General features: G+C 41.5%; 4 protein-coding genes and 1 pseudogene across 4 annotated transcripts in view; 2 read left to right on the top strand and 3 right to left on the bottom strand.

The window, feature by feature from the left end:
* Positions 1–1,821: 1,821 nt before the first annotated feature.
* LOC138004920 (uncharacterized) lies at positions 1,822–5,711 on the bottom strand. Its single transcript, XM_068851218.1, has one exon. The coding sequence runs from the start codon at positions 5,481–5,483 to the stop codon at positions 2,310–2,312; it is 3,174 nt and encodes a 1,057-aa protein (XP_068707319.1). The 5' UTR covers positions 5,484–5,711; the 3' UTR covers positions 1,822–2,309.
* LOC138005673 (uncharacterized) lies at positions 5,705–7,138 on the bottom strand. Its single transcript, XM_068851866.1, has one exon. It carries the CDS (start codon positions 7,136–7,138, stop codon positions 5,705–5,707), a length of 1,434 nt encoding a protein of 477 aa, XP_068707967.1.
* A 9,139-nt stretch (positions 7,139–16,277) lies between these two features.
* Positions 16,278–17,180, top strand: LOC138005672 (uncharacterized). Its single transcript, XM_068851865.1, has one exon. The coding sequence runs from the start codon at positions 16,278–16,280 to the stop codon at positions 17,178–17,180; it is 903 nt and encodes a 300-aa protein (XP_068707966.1).
* Positions 17,181–17,255: 75 nt separating this feature from the next.
* On the top strand, positions 17,256–20,119 carry LOC138005671 (uncharacterized; annotated as a pseudogene).
* Positions 20,120–20,415: 296 nt separating this feature from the next.
* The window catches only part of LOC138004919 (uncharacterized), a 2,314-nt gene continuing 432 nt past the window's right edge, over positions 20,416–22,297 (bottom strand). Inside the window, exon 1 of the mRNA XM_068851217.1 lies at positions 20,416–22,297. This exon is cut by the window's right edge and continues 432 nt beyond it. Coding sequence (XP_068707318.1) covers positions 21,194–22,297 — 1,104 coding nt within the window. The 3' untranslated portion in view covers positions 20,416–21,193.

Here is a 22,297-nt window from a genome sequence, read left to right as displayed (position 1 = left end):
AAAGAAGGAATCACATTAGATAAAGAAAGAAGGTTTTAAAATTTTCCATGAGAGCCCTGAAGAAACCCTAGTATTATTGTTGAATGATTGAGGTTGATCGGCTGCACCTTGTGTGCCGAGACCAGAGCGGATAATCATCCTGGAGGAAAAAGAAAAAAATATACCTTGGATGTCAAAGTCTTGTAGTAAATTGTACGTTCTACCTACCGAGATTCACGAGATAAATATGATTTAAAAAACACAAAGGTATGAAGGTGGAATCAGATTGTGAAAATTTGCATTGTGCATGGCTTTGTGGATACATGCAGGTGTTTCCCATAGTTGAAGTAGCGTATTCCCGGGCGTATTCCGTCGATTGGTTTTAAATACCACAAATCCCCTATATTTTAGAACATTACTTCAATCCAAGTAGAGTCACTCTGGTTGACTTACGAAGAGCAGTGCCAGCCGGTTCGTATCCGATCCTGCTATTTTTAAACATAAACTTTAACTTTCTGTGATCAAGTACAGAATTATTCAAAAAAGTGACCACACAGATGAGATACCATTCTTGATATGAGTTTTATTTGCTGAGAGGTCGTGACCACAATTCGATGGGGAAAAACATTTGCAAAGAGCATGGCTAACTATCTCTGCGATTTTGTTGCAAACATATTAACCCTTGTGGTTAACAGTTACACTACAGTTGCTGTTGTCCACCGCGGCAAGTTCATGCAAGGGTTGACCTATACGTGTGATTGAAGAACTTTGCAAATAAAAGTGCAAGGCAGTTCCAAATTATGGCTACGACTTGTAGGGCTTAAAAAGTAGATTTCATTTTCGTGTAAATCGTTGCGCTTCAGTGGAAGGGCATCCAAACTAATGAATAGGAAGGTAGCGGCTTCAACTTTCAAAAAGGAGTACTCGTTTTTTTACGAGTATCGTCAAGTCTTAATCTAAAAATAAATAGTCGAATGACTAAATCGATTGATTTCAACAATTAAATACGCAAGTCATGGTTCTGGTGTGTTTCTGTGTTCTGAGTGAGGTGTAGCAACTGTGAGTGATCTCGGCTCGAGAAGGCTTTGTCGTGATTGTGTTGCGTTGAGGAAATTAAGTATTCATTATCAATTTTCCATTTTGACCTAACCGAAAACTTCAAAGTGAAAGCTTGAACGAGTCCGCTGCTCGGCCTTAATAACATCAACTCAACAATTTATTCTTAGTGAAAGCGATTATGGCATGTGATTGCAAAGAAGCCTTAAAAATAATATATACTAATATTAATCATAAAAATTACAATTTCCTTGATTGTGATTGGTTTTAAAAACTCCTATTTTCCACTAATTCACTTGCCAAGTTGTTATCGAACAATTCAATAAGCCAATCACGGCCAATCAAATTCAAAGTTGTAAAATCAACCAATCACAACCTTGGTTTCAATCACCATAGAAACAGTGTACATACCCCTAAATTGGGGTTTTCTTTCTTTCTTCTCTCAGAGCGACATTAAACGCCTCCTTGTCAGTCTTTTAATGCAAATTTTCCCTTTCTTTCATAACTTGGCTCTTCTTTTCTCGGAAATTGGAATTTTTATGATTAAATTGGTAAGTAGTCTGTAATCATACTCATGAGAAACAAATTGGACTCCCCCTGCGCGGTTGTCCGATTTTGTTTTCACTGCTCGTATGATTACAGACCGAATTGGACTCCACTCAGTTATAATGCACTCAAGGCCCTCTACAAAGTAAAAATTGTCCATTAAAGTGTGTTGCGCAAGAGAACTAAGACGATCCACTACCGAAGAACACTCGCAATCGTATAACTGATAATGTATTTTTATTCGATCTGAAATTAAAATGTACAATGTATTCTAATTAACTAAATCAATTGGTAATAAAGAAATGAAACGAGCGAAGCGGGAATAACCGATAAAAACTTTTAACAATCATTATACCATGCGGCCACTGTTCGTCAATATCCAAAACTTATGAAATCCATATCAAACTAACAAAACTGAAATGATTGATAACATTACAACAGCGATCATAAACTTACTTCTATGGCGAGTTTTCTTAATTTTCCTTGATCGGGATAACCATCAAACAGTGTAACAGGTAAGCAGTAAATCACATGAAACATGTCCAATTCAGATATCGGGTAAAAACTGAACTGCTTAATTAAAGTTGAGGTTTATCTACTATTTAAGTTTCCTGTTGGGCGTGTACGAGGCTACCGCAATTTCCTTAACTATGAATTCCTTGCATAGTCCAAAAACTACGTTAACATTCTCCGCCCCGATGAGGGCAGTGTCCTCATCCTAAACTACATCAGTCCTCGTATCCATCGGCGGGGTATATGATCACAATCTTTGTGATAGGTCTTTTATACTCCGAGGTTGCCGTCTTGATTTTTACATTTCGAACTCTGCCATCCCTTCCTGGGTAAACATTGATGATTCTTCCGATGGTCCAGTTTCCACGGACATAGTTGGAATCTTCCATGATGACTATGTCATCCACTCTCACAGTGCGCTTTTCAGCGTTCCACTTCTTTCTAGGGACCAACGACGGGAACACGTCTCGGGTCCAACGTCTCCAGAAGGTGTCTACTATCTTCTGTACGAATTCGACTCTATGCTGTGGGTTCCTGGTCTCTCTGAACGGTCCTTGTGGTACCATTGAGGTAGCTCGTCCAAGTAGCATGTCGTTTGGACACAGATACGAGCCGTCATCCGGGTCGTTAGGAACTCTACCAATGGGGCGTTGATTCATCAGGTAAGCGACTTCCAATAAACAGGTGTATAGTTCAAATGGCGTCAGGATTTGTTCACCAATTGCTTTCTTTAGGGCTTTCTTGGCGCCTTTAACTAATGCTTCTGCGCAGCCATTTTGATGTGGTTCTCCGGGCGTAGTAAACTGCCATCTCATTCCTTTTTCGGCGCTAAATTCTTTTAGCTCTTTGTGATTCCACCCCTGGATCATCTCTCTGAGTTCACGTTCTGCGCCCACAAGTTGAGAACCGTTATCACTCATCATCAGCGCAGGCTGTCCTCTGATGGTGAAGAATCGTCTCAGCGTCTGCATAAATTCAACGGTAGAATAATCTACTGCCAGCTCCAGATGTACAGCTCTCCTGTTCATGCAGGTAAAGATTACTCCATAATGCTTGGTGCTTGTTTTTCGGCTTATCTTAACTTTGTATGGTCCAAAGTAATCACATGCTGTATGATGAAATGGGGGCGTGAACGGTTCCAGGCGAGTTCTGGGCAGGTTAGCCATAAGTTGTGTTTCAGTTCTTGCTTCAATTTCTCTGCAGCACACGCATCGGAACTTTACGGACTTGGCCAAATCATGAGCTCTTATGATCCAAAACTTTGTCCTTATCTTCGCTACTGTGGTTGCTACGCCAGCGTGTCCAATTCGAGTTATCAGAAGAGATATCCAGTGGTCCCGGGGAAGCATAGCAGGGTGTTTGGTTTCATAGGAAACTAAGGCTTCATCTACTCGACCTCCAACTCTGATTATTCCGTTTTCGTCTGTAAACGGGCTCAGCTGTTGGAGCTCTCCCCTCTTCAGGCGGTCTTGGAGGGTTTTCTGGCTTTCTTTGACCCAGTACCTCTCGGCTTTCTCCAGTTCTTGCGGCGCCAGTGGTTCACGGCTCAATTGCATCTGCTGTCCGGGGGTTTCGGGTAATTTCTTTGCTTGACATCGGGTACGTAGATTCCTGATGAATCTAAATACATAGGCGCTTGTCCTGACAAGTTTTCTCCAGTTTGAAAACTTCTTACAGTCGATAACTTCAAGGGAACCGGTGAGCAGAATGGCTTGAGTTTTACGGCGTTCCTTGTCTACTTCGTTCAGGTCAGCTGTTGAGTTTTCTTGAGGCCACTCCTCCTCGGGCAGTCGTAAGAATTCTGGTCCCTGCTTCCATCTGCCAATCAGTCGTTGTGCCGGTATGCCACGAGAGACGTCATCAGCGACATTTAACTCTCCAGGGACATGTCTCCACTGAGACGGGTCAGAATTGCTTTGAATTTCTGCGACTCGGGCGGACACAAACGGTTTGAACCCTCTCGCTTGACTGCGAATCCATGACAATACGATGTTGCTGTCTGAGAAGAATACGACTTTCTCAAATTGCAGTCTTGACTCTTCTGCTATGGACTGATATAGCCGGGTTGCTAGTACTGCTGCTTGTAGTTCTAGGCGGGGTATGGTCAACGGTTTCAGTGGGGCTACTCTTGATTTGGCGGCTATGAATCGTGTGTCATACTCATTGCTCTCGGTTCGCCATCTGACGTAGGCACAGGTTCCAAACGCTTCGTTGGATGCGTCAGAAAAGATACAGAGTATTGGGAGTGCAATCGCGTCCGCTGGGGTGAGGGATCTTTCAAAGGTCACGTGATTCAAGTCTCCCATTTCTTTGAAGAAACGAATCCATTCTTCCCGTGATGCTGAAGGCAGCTCTTGATCCCATTCTAAGCCTTGTTGCCACAGACGCTGCATTCCGACTTTAGCGCGAACTAGAAAGGCTGCTGCGAATCCAACTGGATCAAATATTCGAGCAATCTGGCTGAGTACTGTTCTCTTGGTCAGAGTAATGTCGTTAGGCGGGTTAACGTTGAACAGGAGCATGTCTTTGGCATGATTCCAAACAGTTCCTAGTATCTTTTCTTGTGTTTGGCCTTGCAGCAATTTCATTTCAGGATTCTCTTGTCTGATAATTTCGTTCTCTAAAGACTGGTTTGACAGCCATCCCTTGACTTGAAATCCACCTTTCAGCAATACTTCATCCAGCTCAGTCGTCAGTCGCTTGGCTTTTTGAACGGAATGGACTGAATCACAAATGTCGTCCATGTAGGTGTTGTTCTTCAATACGTGGGCAGCTTCGGGATACGAATCCTTTGCTTGATCTGCGCTTTTTCTCAGAGCGATCTGTGCCATAGCAGGTGCAGGCTTATCTCCAAACGTCAGCACCGTCTTTACATAAACATCAGGTTCTCGATTAGTTTCCATGTTTCTCCAAAGATATCGGTGTACTTGCTGATCTTGCTCGGGGATAAGAACCCTGTGATACATCTTTGAGGTATCTCCGGTTACAGCTACTTCATTTTCTCTGAATCGTAAGGTGACTCCAAAGAGGCTGTTTAGCAGGTCAGGCCCTTTTATCCAGTAATCATTTAGTCGGTGACCTTGAAATGAAGCAGATGAGTTGAAGACTATGCGGATGGGCGTTGTCTTTTCGGGTCTCACTATCTCGTGGTGGGCAATGTAATGGATTGGTCCCTTGTATGTCTCCAATTCCTGCTTTGTGAGCTTGCGTGCAAACTGCATCTCTGTCATTTCCATCATTTGTCTGTCATAGGCAGCTGCATGCTCCGGTGTTTTTGACAGGCGGCTCTCAATTGCTTCCAGCTTCTTCTTAGCTTGTGCTTCATTGTTTGGCAGTTCCTTCGGATCTCGTTTCCATGGGTAGGGTATTAGCCACTGGTGTCCAATCATTTAACAGGAGTCTTCAATAATTTTCAATTCTCTGCGTTCTACGGGACTTAACTTGTCAGCTTCACATTCACAAGGCTTGGCAGCGACTCCCATTGTTTCTGTTGTCCAAAAGTCAGTCATGTCTATAGGCGTGGGGACTTTTACGCTAAAGACGCGGTTCACTTGTTCATGTTTTCCAGATGTGGCTCCAAATATTACCCAGCCAAGGGGGGACTGTCTTGCTATAAGGTTAGCAGCTTCCCTGGTCTCACCTGTATGCAGTCAATGCCAACGAGTAGGTCAACCGGGCCACTTTTTCGAAGGATTTCCTCTTTTCCGAGGCCAAAAATTCCAGCAACGTGACTGAGCTTTATTTCGGTAATGTCACTGCTTATACACGGGATGCCCACGGCTGTAACAGTATGGATAACATTTCGGCTCACCAGTGATCGGATGCGAACACGGAATAGCTTCGTTATCAATTCTTCTTCCTCCCCTCCAACTTTAGCTATGGTGATGGTGACTTCCTTTCCCTTAAGACCGAGTTCGTCTGCTACTGACAACTTGATTAAGCTGACCTGAGCACCAGAGTCCAGGAGCAGGTTTCCTTGCCTTTTGACATTTTCAGATCCCAGAATTTCCACAAGAATGACTGGAAGAATTGCCTGTTTGCTGCCCGCAACGGATGAAACTGTTAAGGCTGTAGCGGAATTTGTTACATTGGCACCGTGTAACAATGGGTGGTGAAAGTATTTGCACTGACTTCCGTTAAATGACTCACTGCATTGGCGTCTGCAGGAACAGTTGGAAACATTATGATCACGACCAGCTCTTTTCAGACAACTGAAACAACTATGGTTCTCCTTGACGGCCTTGAGACGGTCGCTGGGGGACATTGACATAAATTTCTGGCACTGGTCCGTCCAGTGGGTTGACACCTTACACAACCAGCACTTGTGGTTTGCTGTTCCCTTTTTCTCAAATGCTGATATCTGATTGACGTTTAGGTGCTTAGAACTTCTCAGCGGTGCCGTGGCTCTCATTCTAGATTTCATTTCGGATGTCATCCAGGACATTAACGCTTCCAGTGTGCCGTGACATTTTGTTGTTTCTAAGAAACGTGACCAAACTTTGCGGTCGTCGGAACACATTTTTTGTTCAATAATCGCCAACATGTGATTATTGTCCATGTCATTTTGCCGCCCAACTTCCGAAAGGGTGTTGAAACTTCGTCTCACGAGGTGCACTAAGTCACAAAAACGGGCGTCTTCCCCGTCACGCAAAGGCTTAAATCGGGCGATATCTTGCGTGATAGTGTCAGCAACAAATCGTGGGTCTCCATAGATTGATTCCAGATGCTCCCATGCGGCATCGTAGTCCTGGCCAATTCCCTTTATTAATTCCAAAGGCTTTCCATTCAAGCTTGCTCTTAGAATGGTAATCGAATCACGTTTACTGTATCGTGCCTCCACCAGATGTTTGAAATCCGCTTTGAAGATCGCGAATTCCCTGACGTCGCCTGAGAACTTTGGCATTTTTGGTTTTTCCATCCGGAAAACTGATTGCGTGCTGTCTCCATTTACGTTGACAGGCGGTGTGTCTGTAATGTCACTAGTCATTACGTTATCAGTAACTTGCACATTATCGGCGGTAGAATTCTGTATCTCGGGGATCATGACTAAAACACCACACGAGTACATACGGGAAACATACGAGTAACATACGAGTAACATACGGAACATACGGACACATACGACTAACATACGAGTAACATACGGATACATACGACTAACACACGGATACATACGACTAACATACGGATATATACGAGTAAAAAAATACGAAAATATACGAGTAAATTTCATACCAGTAAATTTTTATGCAAAGTAACGACAACTTAAGTAAAATATTACACATTACTTCCCCGACTAAGGAAAGTTTGCGTTACAAGAGCAAAGATATTTGATATTAAACTGGTGGCCTGGGGTCATGCCTGGTAATCTGATGTGCGCAAAAAATAGCCTGTCGCGCAGTGGATGGTCTTCACGCGTTCGATCTTTACCGTGCACTGAACAGATTGAAGAGCGTAATACTGATTTACAGATGACACATTTGAGAAAGGAACCGTGATGTAGATGTAACTAACAGTGGTAAGTGAAGTGTTTTTGCTACCGCAGATGATACCAAAAATCTGCTTTAGTTTTGTAACATGAAAGATAAAAGCACATGTTTTGCAAACCAAACGAACCATCGATTGCATTATGATTTAAGCCAACTGAATAGTCACAGAATGACACAATCAGTAGCTATTTAGTCTTATATGTCTGTTTATATTTGTCGTTTAAAAGTGTGTTGTTAGAATATCAGGAAAAAATAATTCTTCGGACGTACGGTCAGGGGCACCCAACGAGAATATAGTTCAAAACCACTTAAACAGCATTGTTAAACGTATTTTGGTATTTAACGGTAGATATAGGCATTGCATGCATTACAGGCCAAAGCAGTGCAAATGAAGCAGTTAAATTTTAACTGTTGATGTTAAAAGTTGCTTTCGTAGTTGATTATGACTGCCAGGCCAGGCTTCTAACATGCCGCCCAGAAAAAAATGCGCAATTTTCTGTGTATGGGCGCTAATAAAGGGTAAAATTCCGCGCAGTAAGGATACACAATGTAATAGTACCGAACGGTGCCTTTGCCGGATGTTCTCTCTGGAAGTACGTTTGCGCCATGCATGTCATTTCACATCTGCACACACTCTAGTCATTGGTAAGCTTGAAGGCATTCGTCCAGCTTCAACCAAACATGGACGAAAAAGTACATACAAAGGGACCGTTCACTTTTCATAACGTAGGGGACTGATGGTACTTTTTTGTGCCGGGGGGGGGGGGGGGCATGCCAAACAAATGGCTTTAAGGCGGGTGGGACCGAATATAAATGGTTTGTAAGGGGGAGGCAGCCCAAAAAATTACCTTAAAATGTTGTAATGACATTTATTTTTCCCTGTCTTCGAGACCTTTTCAAATTGAAACCTACCTCTAGGGACAATACTTTTTTACAACTTTTGCCTTAATATTAGCATAAACTTTTAGTACTTTTCCTGATTATTTATTTTTACAAGCACTTATATATATAACATGATGCCTGGCCGAGCAGAACCGTACGCAAATGAGGCAAAATATGAACAATGACATCTAAAAATTTTGGTCTTTCACCAAGTTACAAGTTTCTTACGACGGTTAGATAAACACAGTGACTTAACGAACAAGCAAACGAAGAATGGCTGAACACCATCACAAGAAGTTTCCAGCGAAAACCTTGACATTTATTTATTTCTCCTTTTCCACCTTTTTTTCAGAAAATGGCAAGCAAGAGGAAGGACTTTAGTCCCAAGAAAAAAGAGCGCAACACCCATGTGAAGCGTGCTAGTATCGAGCAAATTGACTTGACCAGTTGTGAAGATGATGTCTCAAATGAAATCAGAAAAAAACTATCGTTCGAAGAGGAACGTTCTACTCAGGTAAAAATTAAAGAAGAAGTGGAGGTCGATGATTACGACTGTTATCGGTATAAACAAACAGCATATGTAAGAGATGACCGACGATTGCCCAAATACAGCGAAAGTAGTCCTAATCTCGAAGAGATTTTCAACATCTGTCCACTGCACAACGTTCCAGACGAGAAGATTGTAAAAGTAAAACCGACACGAATAAAAGAAAGCGTTACTTTTGTTGTACAGCCAGATTTGATCAATCTAAGGCACCCTTACGACCTAGAAGCCGACGACACGCCAGGAGCCTTCATCAAACGAGACCAGGTACGTTTTTATGAAGCAAAGAGTACCGCGGAAGGAGAGTTAATCTTGTCTTCTGAAGTTCGAGTAACCAGAAACAAAAAGGGACAAGTCGTCGGTGGAACATACAATCGTCGCAAAAATGGCGTGTGGAAAGCGAAGACTGCGAAGCTCAGGAAGCTCTATGCTGTTGTACGTAAGCGGGCGGTTCACAAGAATACCCTCGAGTCGTTTGCTACTGCATTCACTCGGTACGTGATTTTCGTTATGACGTTGGAAGAGTACAATGAAGTTCACGGGAATTTGGCAAATCTTAAGGAATACAAACTATCCTCGAACATGATGATCACCCATTATTATTTCGACACAGGGCATGCAGTACCCATCGTTCCCGCAAAGCATGGAAACGCCAAGAGTCAGGACTCGCCGGATTTTAGGCCTACGGAGCATTCCCTTAAGAAAAAATGCAAACAAACCGTCCAGGTCTCCAACAAAGCTCCGCGAATTTTAGCCGAAACCCTTGGGCAGACAGATGAGACTATTTTAAGCAGTACGACAGATTCCACGCGCCTTAGAAATCCTAAGCAAGCATTCAACTACAAATTCAATTATGGAAGTGTATCGCGATCTGACCAAGACGAGATAAGCAACGTCATTCTAGCCCTTCTTGAACAAAACCATGACTCAAATTCCGTTGTGCTTGATGATAACCAGCCATTTATAAGGGAAGTTATCTTTCGTCATGGACGTCAGCTGTCAATCGTTGCATTTACCGACCAAACCATAAAGGACGTGTCGCGATTTTGCACAAGATCGGGCAGTTTGACTCATTTCTCGCCGTTACTCATAGACACAACTTTAAATATCGCTGAGTATTATTTCACTCAAACAGCTTATGAGAATTTAAGCTTGCGAAAGAAAGACACTGGCAAACACCCATGGTTCCCTGGACCTATCTTGGTTCATAGGAACAAGACAACTGAAGACTTCAAGTATTTCTGGCAATCTGTTAAACGAGAGAACTGTCAGCTTGAAGGTTTGCATGTACTGGGATCTGATGAAGATGAAGCCCTTTCTACCGGAATACTCCAAGAAACAACCGGTACCATTCACCTTCTGGGGCTGGAACACGTCCAGGAAAATGTCGAAAAGAAGCTATCAGAATGTAATTTCCCAGTCCAGGAAAGAAAAATCATTATGGCCGATATTTTTGGAGGGCGGCCAATGGGAGAAGATGGCTGCTTGTATGACTGCGAAAGTGAAGAAGAATTCGACCAGAAGTGCGAAACGTTTAAAAAGAAATGGGATGAATTGGAGAAGTCGACAACGAAGAACAACCCGCTTAAATTCACAAAGTACTTTGCCAAATACAAGGAAATCCAGTTAAGAAACAAGATGGCCAAATACGTTCGCGACCGTGCAGGCGTCAGGAGAGGTTTTGGCCAAAACCCCATAGAGTGGATGCACTACATGTCCAAGGTCGAGATTGATGAATTGGGAGATGGTGTTGGTCACAGAGATGTCAACCTGACGACGGCATTACGAAGCCTCAAAGGGAGAGTTTTACGTCTGCACAAAGACGCTGCGAAAGCCTTGTACGGGGACGGTCCATACAGGTTGGACAAAGCCTACACCAACTTTGCCGTAACTTATGACGAATGGCAAGACCTGTTACCAGGCGAGAGGAAAGCACTGTTAAGGAGATTCTTTACAGAGGTGTGCCGTCCAGTTGTCACCAATGAGGGTAAACAGAAGGAAAGTAGCCCACAAGTAGCAAAGGTTACTCCGTCGACCCCCGAGACTCAGAGTTTTAGACGTCTCTCTGTTGCTGTTGAAGAATTCGGCATACCTAGCGAAGTAGTGCCTGCGACTACACTAAGGGACATGTTCAGGAATGCAGAGGCGCTTTTGAATGAGCCAGACGCGATCATGCCAGCGGCTTCTGATGATCCCAGAATGAGAACAGTGAAAAGTAGGCATGGCAAAGCTCCTCTTATCGTCAAGCCAGTAAAAGCTGGTCATCAGCTTGATTGTCCGTGCAGCGTTTTCAAGGCTGTCGGGATCTGCCAAGATACGATTGCCGTGGCCGAAGATCTCGAGTGCCTACAAGAATATCTCGAGGAAATCAAAAGAAAATTTCAGAGAAGAAAGGGACCAAGTGTAAACCTCGCAGCAGCATATAATAGCAGGAGGACACCTAAAGAGGAAGGTATGAAGCCAAACGAGATCCAAAAGGCTTTTAGAAAGAAACGAAACGACACGTCACAATCGTGGGTGCCAACCACTTCTTCTGCGATGTCCAGTCAGAGTGTCAACAGCACATCAATGCAGGACACGCCTTCGTCAATGCATCAGCAACAACAACCTTACTGCAATTTACCACAGCAGTACTGTGGACAGGAAAATTCATCTGCCGTGGTGTTACAAGAACAACCCATTTATACAGCTTCGACAACGACGCAACAGCACCAAAGTTTTCCGCCTGTGAGTGCTACATTCTATCAAACGCAACAACCACAATTTAGTTCGTTTCCGTCAACAGCAATTCCACAACAACAACAGGTCCCGGCGTCCTTCGCACAACCTTTTAAGGTCCCGATGTCAACAAATTTTTCCCAACAGTCTCAACAACTTAGCTCAGCTTCCCTTTTGGCCCCACAACAGGCGTGGCATTCTGGTTGGTCACCCTATCAGTATGAAGTCTGCCTCCTTCCGAACTCAGCCAAAAAGTGCTACGGTTGCAACCAGGACTTTGCCGATAAATATCGACAAGAGCCTCAAAACGTGGTTATACGCCACACTGACAGGCGAATCAGAGGAAAAGACCTGGATGGGAACATTCAATTTAACTCTGACTTTACCCATACGTACTATCATTGTAACATCGGTCATATTACCAGAAAAAATCCCTTCTTCGACAGGAAAGTGTGCTGTTCCGCGCAACTAAAACTGACCCCAGAACCAGAAAGTGTAATTATAAACGCAGGAATGTACGTTGAAGATTTTTAGGTAGATGCGATGTGATGCAAGGTTCGTTGCAAATCTCCTCTTGTATCGTTGCATAGTGAACATGTATAGCACACCAATTTTCGGGTACTTTAATATCGGAAAATCGCCTCGAACTCAGTTTCCAAGTTTATTTCCTATTTTTATGTAGATTCCAGGTTTCATTTCACTCTCTTAATTTAAATATTGAAATATTAATATGTAACTGAAATATTGAGTAAGAGCTAGAATGAGCAGTGTTTTGTTACCGTTGGCAGTTAGAGTCGTAGGTTGCCTGTTTCAGAAGTCCTGTGCCAAAAGAGGAAATATTAAGTATACGCAGGACTGAACGTTTAACCTTCAATTAAGGAGTTGTGATGGTCGCAATAGAAATGTATGCACAGGACTTAAAATGTCCATACTCAGAAGTTCTTTTTATTATAACAACGTTTGTATATAGTTAGCTAAAGAATTTAAGTGCGGACTCTAGGTGAAGATCGGTTTACAGCCCTGAAACCACGTGTGAAGTATTGTTTTCCGAGTGTGTCTACTATTTGAGGATCGCTTTATGACCAAAGTAATATATGTAGTAGTTGTGTGCATTAAGCAGTTACAGTTTCAGTTACAGCATCACTGAGTTGTCTTAATATTTTTTTATTTCGAATTCAGTTTGTATTTCAGGCTTTTGAAGACTTAATTCCTCTGACTTCATTTTAATTTTTAAATATTTACATTTATAGCCAAAGTATCGTTTCAATACTTAAATAACTCTTCGGAATTATTGTTCGTTGTCATTAGCAGTTACAGTTACAGTTGCAGTTAAAGTTAGCAGTTTCCAGTTTCAGCTGTTGTCTGACATACAGAGTAAAGACAAAATGTTTTGTTCTATTGTCTAGTTTTGCAGGTTTAGTGAAACTTTGATTGCCAATCAATACAACAGGGTTTACATACCGTCAATAAATATTTAGTTATTTAGTGGGGGGGGGGGGGGAAGGAAGGGGGGGAAGGGGGGTTGGATGTCACCCCCTCAGACTTTGCAAATTTTGGAAAGGAGATTTACTCTGTTGCTGAAACTTTAAGCAGCTGTTCGTTTATTGCTTGCGGATTTTTAATGTGTCAACTGTTCCCAAAATTCGACATTTTAAACATAATTCTTCTAGTTTCTCAACACGAAATAACAAAATCGATACGTTTTTACATGTACATGGTTACATTTCGCACTGATTTTTTTGCCATTAAAAAAGGCAACTAAGGTGAAATAGTGAAATCAAGATGGCTGATCTGATGACGTCATACGACGTCAGCGACGTCCAAAATATATTGTCATCTTGCAGCGCAAGCTAAGGGTTTTGCACTCCATGTAAATTTATTTTACTGTGACTAAAATTAACGAAAGCCCCTCAAACTGAACCGCGAACGTGTTTGCTGACGTGCAAAAATGCTTGCAAGGCTTATAATTAGAGCTTAGTTTATGAGAAAAACACTCGTATTACTCGTATGTATCCGTATGTTAGTCGTATGTATCCGTGTGTTACTCGTATGTTAGTCGTATGTTAGTCGTATGTATTCGTATGTATCAGTATGTTCCGTATGTTACTCGTATGTTACCCGTATGTACTCGTGTGGTGTTTTAGTCATGATCGTATCTCGGGTGCATGTTCTTGAGAAGACTGATGACTGGAAGATGAAATTGCAGTTTTTCCTTTCTGGTTAATTGTGTTTTCAGTGTGAATTTCTTCTTGGATGATAACATTTTCCGTTGTTTTTTCCGGTGCGCTGACAGTGGCAGAAGTTCCTGCAATGCTCTTTTCGTGTGAGCTTTGACTTAAGACTACATGTAATTGTTCCTTTAAAAAATCTTCTGTGTCGGTTGAAAGCTTTAGGTATGTTTCCTGACATTCTTCCATCCATGATTCTTCGTGCTCGAATTGCTCGTCGTCTTCGAGAAGCAGTAAGAATTCCTCGTGTTTCATATTTTTTCAGTTCCTTTCTGATTTCTTCCGCTGGCCGATTTGCAGATAATTTATGACAAACAACTTTTCCTTGACGGGTTAGCGCGCCCTTACAATTTCTCCGTTTTATCTTGGCCTGTTTGATAGCGTTTTCTCGTGCTTCAGACATTGTTTATCGTCTTGAACTCGTTACGAACCTTGGTTAACCAGAAATCGAATGATGTTGCGCAAGAGAACTAAGACGATCCACTACCGAAGAACACTCGCAATCGTATAACTGATAATGTATTTTTATTCGATCTGAAATTAAAATGTACAATGTATTCTAATTAACTAAATCAATTGGTAATAAAGAAATGAAACGAGCGAAGCGGGAATAACCGATAAAAACTTTTAACAATCATTATACCATGCCCGATACCATGCGGCCACTGTTCGTCAATATCCAAAACTTATGAAATCCATATCAAACTAACAAAACTGAAATGATTGATAACATTACAACAGCGATCATAAACTTACTTCTATGGCGAGTTTTCTTAATTTTCCTTGATCGGGATAACCATCAAACAGTGTAACAGGTAAGCAGTAAATCACATGAAACATGTCCAATTCAGATATCGGGTAAAAACTGAACTGCTTAATTAAAGTTGAGGTTTATCTACTATTTAAGTTTCCTGTTGGGCGTGTACGAGGCTACCGCAATTTCCTTAACTATGAGTTCCTTGCATAGTCCAAAAACTATGTTAACAAAGTGAAAAGAACTGTTCTGACATGTAAAACGCTTACGGATTTCTTCGTCATATTAAACGCACCTCTCAGGCCAACTCTGCTCTTTTATGTTGGATCTATTAATAGGATATATACCGTTGAACATTTTCCTAGATGGGTCTTTATCCTACACTCTTACCTACATTCGATTTTCTGGATACTTGTGAGGCATAAGCACCGTGATTTGTTTGGGTTGTTAGGTTTGCTTGTGCTCCTTTGTATGGATTTGTCTTCAAATGTCCCCAATTCAACGAACCACTCTTTGTAAAACGGCAAATGATTGTCTCATGCTGTTGCCATTAATGGCTTATGCGGTACAACATCAGGGGCACCCAACGAGAATATAGTTCAAAACCACTTAAACATAGCATTGTTAAATGTATTTTAGTATTTAAACGGTAGATATAGGCATATTTTTATCCCCTAATTTTTTTTTATCTGTTCGGATTCCCTAGCTGAAAGTCTAGTGATCCGAAAATTATAGGGATCAAAACTTACCTTTTCGAAAATTCCAGCCAGAAAAAAGGCCCCCAAAAATTCTAGTTGACCCTTTTTGGGTAAAAATCCGTTCAAATGGGCAATTATTCCATGTTTTAGATGTTCGAAAATCCTAAAAGAGGCAGCGGGCAACCAAGAAATTTTACAACAAATGTTCCGAAAATTCTAGATCTCAAATCGTCTTCCGAACAGACATTTCCCGAAAATTGATGTTGGGTGCCCTTGCAACATGACTTGCTTTATTTAGATTATTTTAGCGGATTGCAGAAATTATTTCATGCCAACCTGATGGCTGAGTGCATAAACAAAGTACTTAGTTACATTTTGCAGTGTTAAGCCTTGGATTAAAGACACCTGGCCAAATGACCAATCTCCATTCAGACGAAAATTACTTTTAAAATCTTCATTGTATAACCTAAGCAGTGCATCTTGTTGTTCTGGGCTGACAAGTCGTTGATAACTGAGCGGTTATCAATAACAATGATATGTCCTATGCAAATTTAAAAAATGCCAAACAATGCGTTAATGTAACTGGAATTTTTTGCTTCTGTGTGGGATTGTTATTTTGTGAGTGCTTCGTGGTCCCAAAGGGTACTTACATAATCCGTCGTCTCTTTTACTATTAAACTTAAGGCGTTGTTAAGTCAGGATTAAAAAAAGGGAAAACTTTAATAACATTCTCCCTTGGGAATGTCCAGGGACAAAGCTCACACCCCTAATGTACCATATACTAACATATTCCGCTCGAGTACAAGTTGTTTTGTCAGTGTTGAAGAAACGTCTCCAAGCAAATTTCCGGAATCTCATGCACTTTGAATTATGTTTACGGTACGAAGTGGGCGTGAAGAACCTTCCGTTGTTTCCACTCGAGTCTTGAGGACACATCGAAAGAAGTCGATGGAGAACTTTTGGCTGCAGGAGAGAGTTAAAACTATTGACAACGAAAGCCAGCAAAATTATTCACAAATTTCGGACGAAATCGACGGCGTTCGTCAAAATTTGATCAAATTTAATATTGTGAAGAAAAATGTAGGCTTCAGTGTGGAAAGACGAAAGTTTCTCCGGGATAAGGGTCTCCGCATTTTGCCGTCGAAAAAAAATGGTAGTGAAGATTTTTTCACATTGCGTACAGCTGACGGCAAGGACCTTGTTATCTCCTGCGCCGAGTTTTACGACGGAGATGCTATGCGAAAACAGCTCTGTATCGATGCACGAGAGTCGACGACAACGCCCCTCACCGAAGCTGAAAGTTCCTTCAGCGAAGAGCAAATCGATGAGACATCGGACGAGAGTCGAATCAAACGTAATGCCACTGATGAAAACGAACAAATGAAGACTTTTTTTGGCCACAGAAAGATAACGCCTCCTCTAAGACCAGGTTCCATAAGAAACTTTAAAGATGTGGACAGAGAAACCCCGATAAAAGACGACAAACTGGTTGCTTTTGAAACTATCGTTGGTGCCGAAAGAAAATGTGGGATTTTAAGAAAGCAAACTACCCACACAAAAAGACAGGTTCTGGAACCTGAGGGAAGGCTGACTTGTCCGGCATCTAACGACATCACGGTAACAACACATCGGAGAAAGCTGTCTGGAACTAGCGCAGAAAGCGTCAGCAACTCGAGGAAAAAATTGCGAGTCAATCATCCTTATGAAACTGACACAAATTCTGTAAAAGAGTCAACTGGCCAACAGCTGGTGGATTCAAACTCCGAGCAATAGTGTCTGTTCGCGTGACGTCACAAAAATTCCGAAAACGAGGCGCCGCCATCTTGGAGGAGTAATGTTTTATTTATAATGGCGGCAACTGAAGCGTGTCCTTCTGAGAGCGAGACAAATTCCAAGTTTATTCTGTCTGCCTATGGCGAGTCATTACAGGGTAACATAAGGAGAAGATATGTGGAGAAAATAGGGGCCATTGGTATCGACCCTTTCCTTATTCCGCAAGAAAACTTTACTCCGGAATGTCTTCCTCCAGTCGAGTCGTGCGATCTTCTGTCATATCTAGTGCTCGATACGAGTTTTTATACAAAGGAGCAGTTTAAAAATTTCAGAAGTCTCCTTGCGTACAACCATATGGTGTCCGGCTTTATTACAAGTGTTCTTGGACAAACATTGCGAGATAAATACGTGGTTCTTGCAAAAGTAAGACATTCCCAACGAATGAATGATCCGCACGTGCCATTGTGGATAATATCAACCAAAGAAGGAACTGTTCTTTCAGCTCACTGTGCTGGGTGTATGGCCGGGCTGGGAGAATGCTGTTCTCATATCGCAAGTGTTCTTTTTTATATTGAAGTGTGGACGAGATTAAATGGGACGCTTGCCTGCACCCAAGTAAAATGTACGTGGCTGTTACCTACCACAGTTAAGCAAGTTGACTACGCAAGGATCAAAGAAATTAACTTTTCTTCTGCAAAGAAACTAAAAGCCGACCTCGATAAGTCCATTGAAACGGTTGCTTTCCCTGCTGTTGATTCAAGTCCACCATCTCACACTTCCACACCTAAACGTCCAGAAGTGAAAATGTCATCATCACTAGAACCTTCTGCTGAAGAAATGGATGCTTTTTATCACTCTTTGAGTGAATGCAAAATTAAACCAGTGTGTTTAAGTTTAATTCACCCATTTGCTGATTCATTTATTTCAAGTACTAGAAACATTAAGGCGGTGACAGACTTGTTTGATACCAAGTATCTAGAGCTTTCATATACTGATCTTCTAAAGGAGTGTAATAAAGTACAATTGAACCTATCTGATGAAGATATTAAGTCAATCGAAAGGGAAACTGTGGATCAGGCCAAAGGAAGTGCTTTTTTTAGACACAGGGCTGGAAGAGTGGGGGCTTCCAAATGCCGTGCAGCCAGTCATACAGATCCTTCACAGCCCTCCCAGTCTCTGGTCAAAGCTATTTGTTATCCAGATATTTTTCGCTTTTCCACAGCAGCCACAAGACATGGATGCAAACATGAGGATATTGCCATCGCAGAATATGAAAAAATAATGCGAAAAACTCATGCTAACTTTGTTGTAACTAAATGTGGAACAATTATAAACAAGAAGTACCAATTTTTACATGCCACTCCAGATTTTCTCTGTGAATGTGATTGCTGTGGACAGGGATGTGGCGAAGTCAAGTGCCCTTACTGCATAGATGGAGTTGACTTTGACAGCTATGTGCAAAAGAAATCTTCCTGTTTGCAGAAAAATGAATCTTGTCTCCAACTCAAAAGAGATCATGACTATTATTACCAAGCACAACAACAAATCCATACAAGTGGGAGAGGATATTTAGATTTTATTGTGTTTGCCTCAGATGGGCAAACATCAAAATTTTTCTTGGAAAGACTTGCTCCAGACATGAAACACTGGGAAACACAAATTCCCAAACTAGCAACTTTCTGGAGAATTTGCATATTACCAGAAATATTGGGAAGATGGTATACCCGAAAGATGGATTTAAAAGCCCAGCTTTCCCCAGAAGAAGTCGCAAAACCTGGTGACTGTTACTGCAGGGAAACAACTAGTGAAGCACCGATAACATGTGCCAACCACACATGCAAAATATCCAGATTTCATCCATCCTGTTTGGGTATCAAGAATGTAACAGTTCCAAAAATATGGTACTGCCCTCATTGTAGAAAGTTGCCTCAATTTACCAGGGCAAAAAGCAAGAAATTGCCTGAAATGAAGGATCAGTTCCTAAGTGAGGCAACAAAACTTGCAAGTATCTGCACATGTCAAAAAAAGCACAGGCAAATGATAAACTGCTGAAATGTCATAATGAACAGTGCCCAAATGGTAAATTTTTTCATCTGTCATGCATGTCTTACAAACGTTATCCAAGCAATGCAAGAACAACCTGGCTTTGCTATAACTGTAAGATTACAGTACCTAAAAGTAGACCATCAACACCAGCTCAAGGGGATTCTGATTTGGTCGAAGAACTGGCTGGAACACCCGATAATGTAATGTCAGCCCCTATTATTAATGATTCAAGCTCCCAAAGTGATAATGATTTGAAGGCAGATTCACCTGCAACACCAATCAACATTGGTGCAAACACCCAACAGGATAGTGATGTTTTGTTTGTCAAAGAAACTGTCAACACAAATGTTAATAAGACAGGTTCACTAGGGAATCTGACTGATAGAGAATTTGCATTGATAGAGGATACACATGGCTGGTTAGACTGTTCTATAATCCACCAGGCACAAATCTACCTCAAACAGTTAAATCCGAACATTGAAGGATTTCAAAGGCCAACACTTGGTCCAATAAGAGCCTTTGACATTATCAGTGGTGAATTCATATAGATTTTGAACACTGGAGGTAACCACTGGGTATGTTTAAGTTCCATTGGTTGCTCCAGTGGCCATGTTAATTTATATGACAGTTTTTTTCATGATGTTGTCTGTGACGACATTGAGGAACAGGCAAGAAGTCTACTCGGACAGGAATTCAGGGGAATTAATGTTGTCCCTATTCAGCAGCAACTAAATGGATCTGACTGTGGGGTATTTGCTATAGCATTTGCTACGAGCCTTGTTTTTATGCAAGAGCCCTTGAGTATTCAATTTGATATCCCGAAGATGCGTCCTCACCTTTCAAGATGTTTGAGGTCCAATAGAATGGAACTTTTTCCAACCATTGATATTTAAAAGATTACCGGTAAATCCCAGTAGAGAACTTATTTTAAGGTAGAAAGAAAGGACCCAGTTATCTTGAGAGGCATTTTTTCATTCTGTACTAAAGGGATGTGTGGAATAAGGCCCCAATTACAAATGACGCCTGATATTAATACATGTACTAAATTCTCCCTTTGATTATTAAGCATAAAACAAGACAAATTGGAAGGAGAATCTAGCAGTTCATCAGGAGGCACTTGAGGCTTCATTCCAAAGAGCTAGAAATATTGTTGTAATTATTTACTGCCTCTCCAACCCAGTGTTAGATATTAAAGGAGGACCCTTATCCATGGATAAAAATATCATTTATTACTAAGGCTCACCATTATTCTCTACAGGATCAGAAAATTTGATCGAAACAGTGTCAAATATCTGTGTGGGAGGCTAATATGAACCTTGCAATATATATATTTGTATGAAAGAAAGCTACATTATTAAAATTATACAATAAAAACCTGCTGAAGCTTGTGACAAGGGTGAATCATTACCACGTAAGAAATGTTTACATTTTCTCGATAATCCTTATTCTTTTCAACCATTAAGTCGTGAGTTTACAGTCAAGGTTGGTCACATGGGCCGGGTTGTTCGAAGCTGAGTTAAGATAACCCAGGGTTAGTGCGAAACACAGACATTAAAGCTTAAAAAGTAAATTCAGTTTAATTGTTTTTGTCAACAAGTAGATGATTAGATGCTCTTGAAAAGAACAGAGAAAATAACCTGAGAAAATCCTTTTGAATAAAAGAAAAATAAACTGGGGTTAGAATTTAACCCCGGGTTAGTGCTAACTGGCATTCAAACAACTGGGCCCTGAAACTCATCTTGCTTGAATGGATTTGCAGGTGACTCCCCATAGAGCTGCAGTGTTTTTAATCTCCCTTTTTTCATGCATATCACTTTTCAGGCTTAAGTAACAACAACTACAATTCTATTTAACAAGCTTGCTACACTTCTTGGCTAAGTATTTAGGTGTACTGTAAATGGACTGGGGCTCAGGCAAGACTTATGGCTAATTCAGACAACTTGATGAGTTATTACCTATTAAAGAAATCAATCAAAACTCACAATAGGAGGACAGAGGTTAACAAGGGCAGCACAAACTCGAATTATCTTGTCAATCAGTGGGGCTTTGCTCTTGTCCTCACATGCTAAGTAGTCAGTTGACAGAGTACTTTGTAAGATTGTGTACTTTTGTCTCAGAATTCCACTAACTCTCTCCACGTGAATTCTGACATTGGCGATTTTACGTGTCTTTTCTACATCAACTGGATCCAGCTGTTGTTTGCCCCTGGTAAATGCAGGGACGTTCAGTTCTGCCTGGTGAAACCACACCTGCTCGTGGACAGTGAAACCTCTGTCTGCAAGGACAAGATCCCCAGGAAGTAAATTTTTTAAAAAGCCACAGTTCTCTGTAAGAAATTTGTCCGATGTGCGGCCCCCCCAGGCCTTGCTTACAAATGATATTGTTCCCTGTGGTGTTATCCCAATTAACACTTTTGCAGTGTTATGGTGTTTGTAGTTCGAAAAGGTCTGTGCTCTTGCTAACAGATTGGATGGCCTATCAATAAATATCTCGAAACAGTCAATGATCACACTTGTCTTTAGACCAAAAGAATCAATGAAACATTTTGGCATTGTTCTTTGAAGCTGTTCCCGACTTGGCCAGGAAATTAAAGGAGATAAACGAACATCCATGACAGTTAACCAGGTGACAATAATGCGAGAAACAACAGTTCTAGAAACACCAAAACGATAAGCAAGATCTTGGTGTGGGACGGCCAGCCGTAGTTTTATCAACACCAGAACAAACTCCTGAAATTTACTCAATGACAGGGAGCGTCTGTTGACATGTGGAGATACAAAGGAGAATGTTTTCATTAAAACTTCCCTCGAGGGTAACCCAGTGTAAAAGCGAACTTTACCGTCATCTCCCTCAAAAAATTCCTGTTCAAATACGGTCGATTTTTCTGGCATCCAAGGTTTAGGCGTTCGAAACATGTAATCACACTGCTCGGTTTGCGTTGACCGTGATTGCGTGAGTTCGCTTGGCTCAGATTGCGTGGCCATGTTGTTCCCCTCTTCCTCCTCCTCTGGAACCTTTGCCAAATCTTCTTCATCTTGAGCCGCGAAAGACATATCCCTGATTCTATCGCC

Source organism: Montipora foliosa, chromosome 6 (genome assembly GCF_036669935.1).
Source record: "Montipora foliosa isolate CH-2021 chromosome 6, ASM3666993v2, whole genome shotgun sequence".
Taxonomy (NCBI): domain Eukaryota; kingdom Metazoa; phylum Cnidaria; class Anthozoa; order Scleractinia; family Acroporidae; genus Montipora; species Montipora foliosa.
The sequence above is the reverse complement of the archived record's forward strand: the minus strand, read 5'-3'. Positions and strand labels throughout refer to the sequence as shown.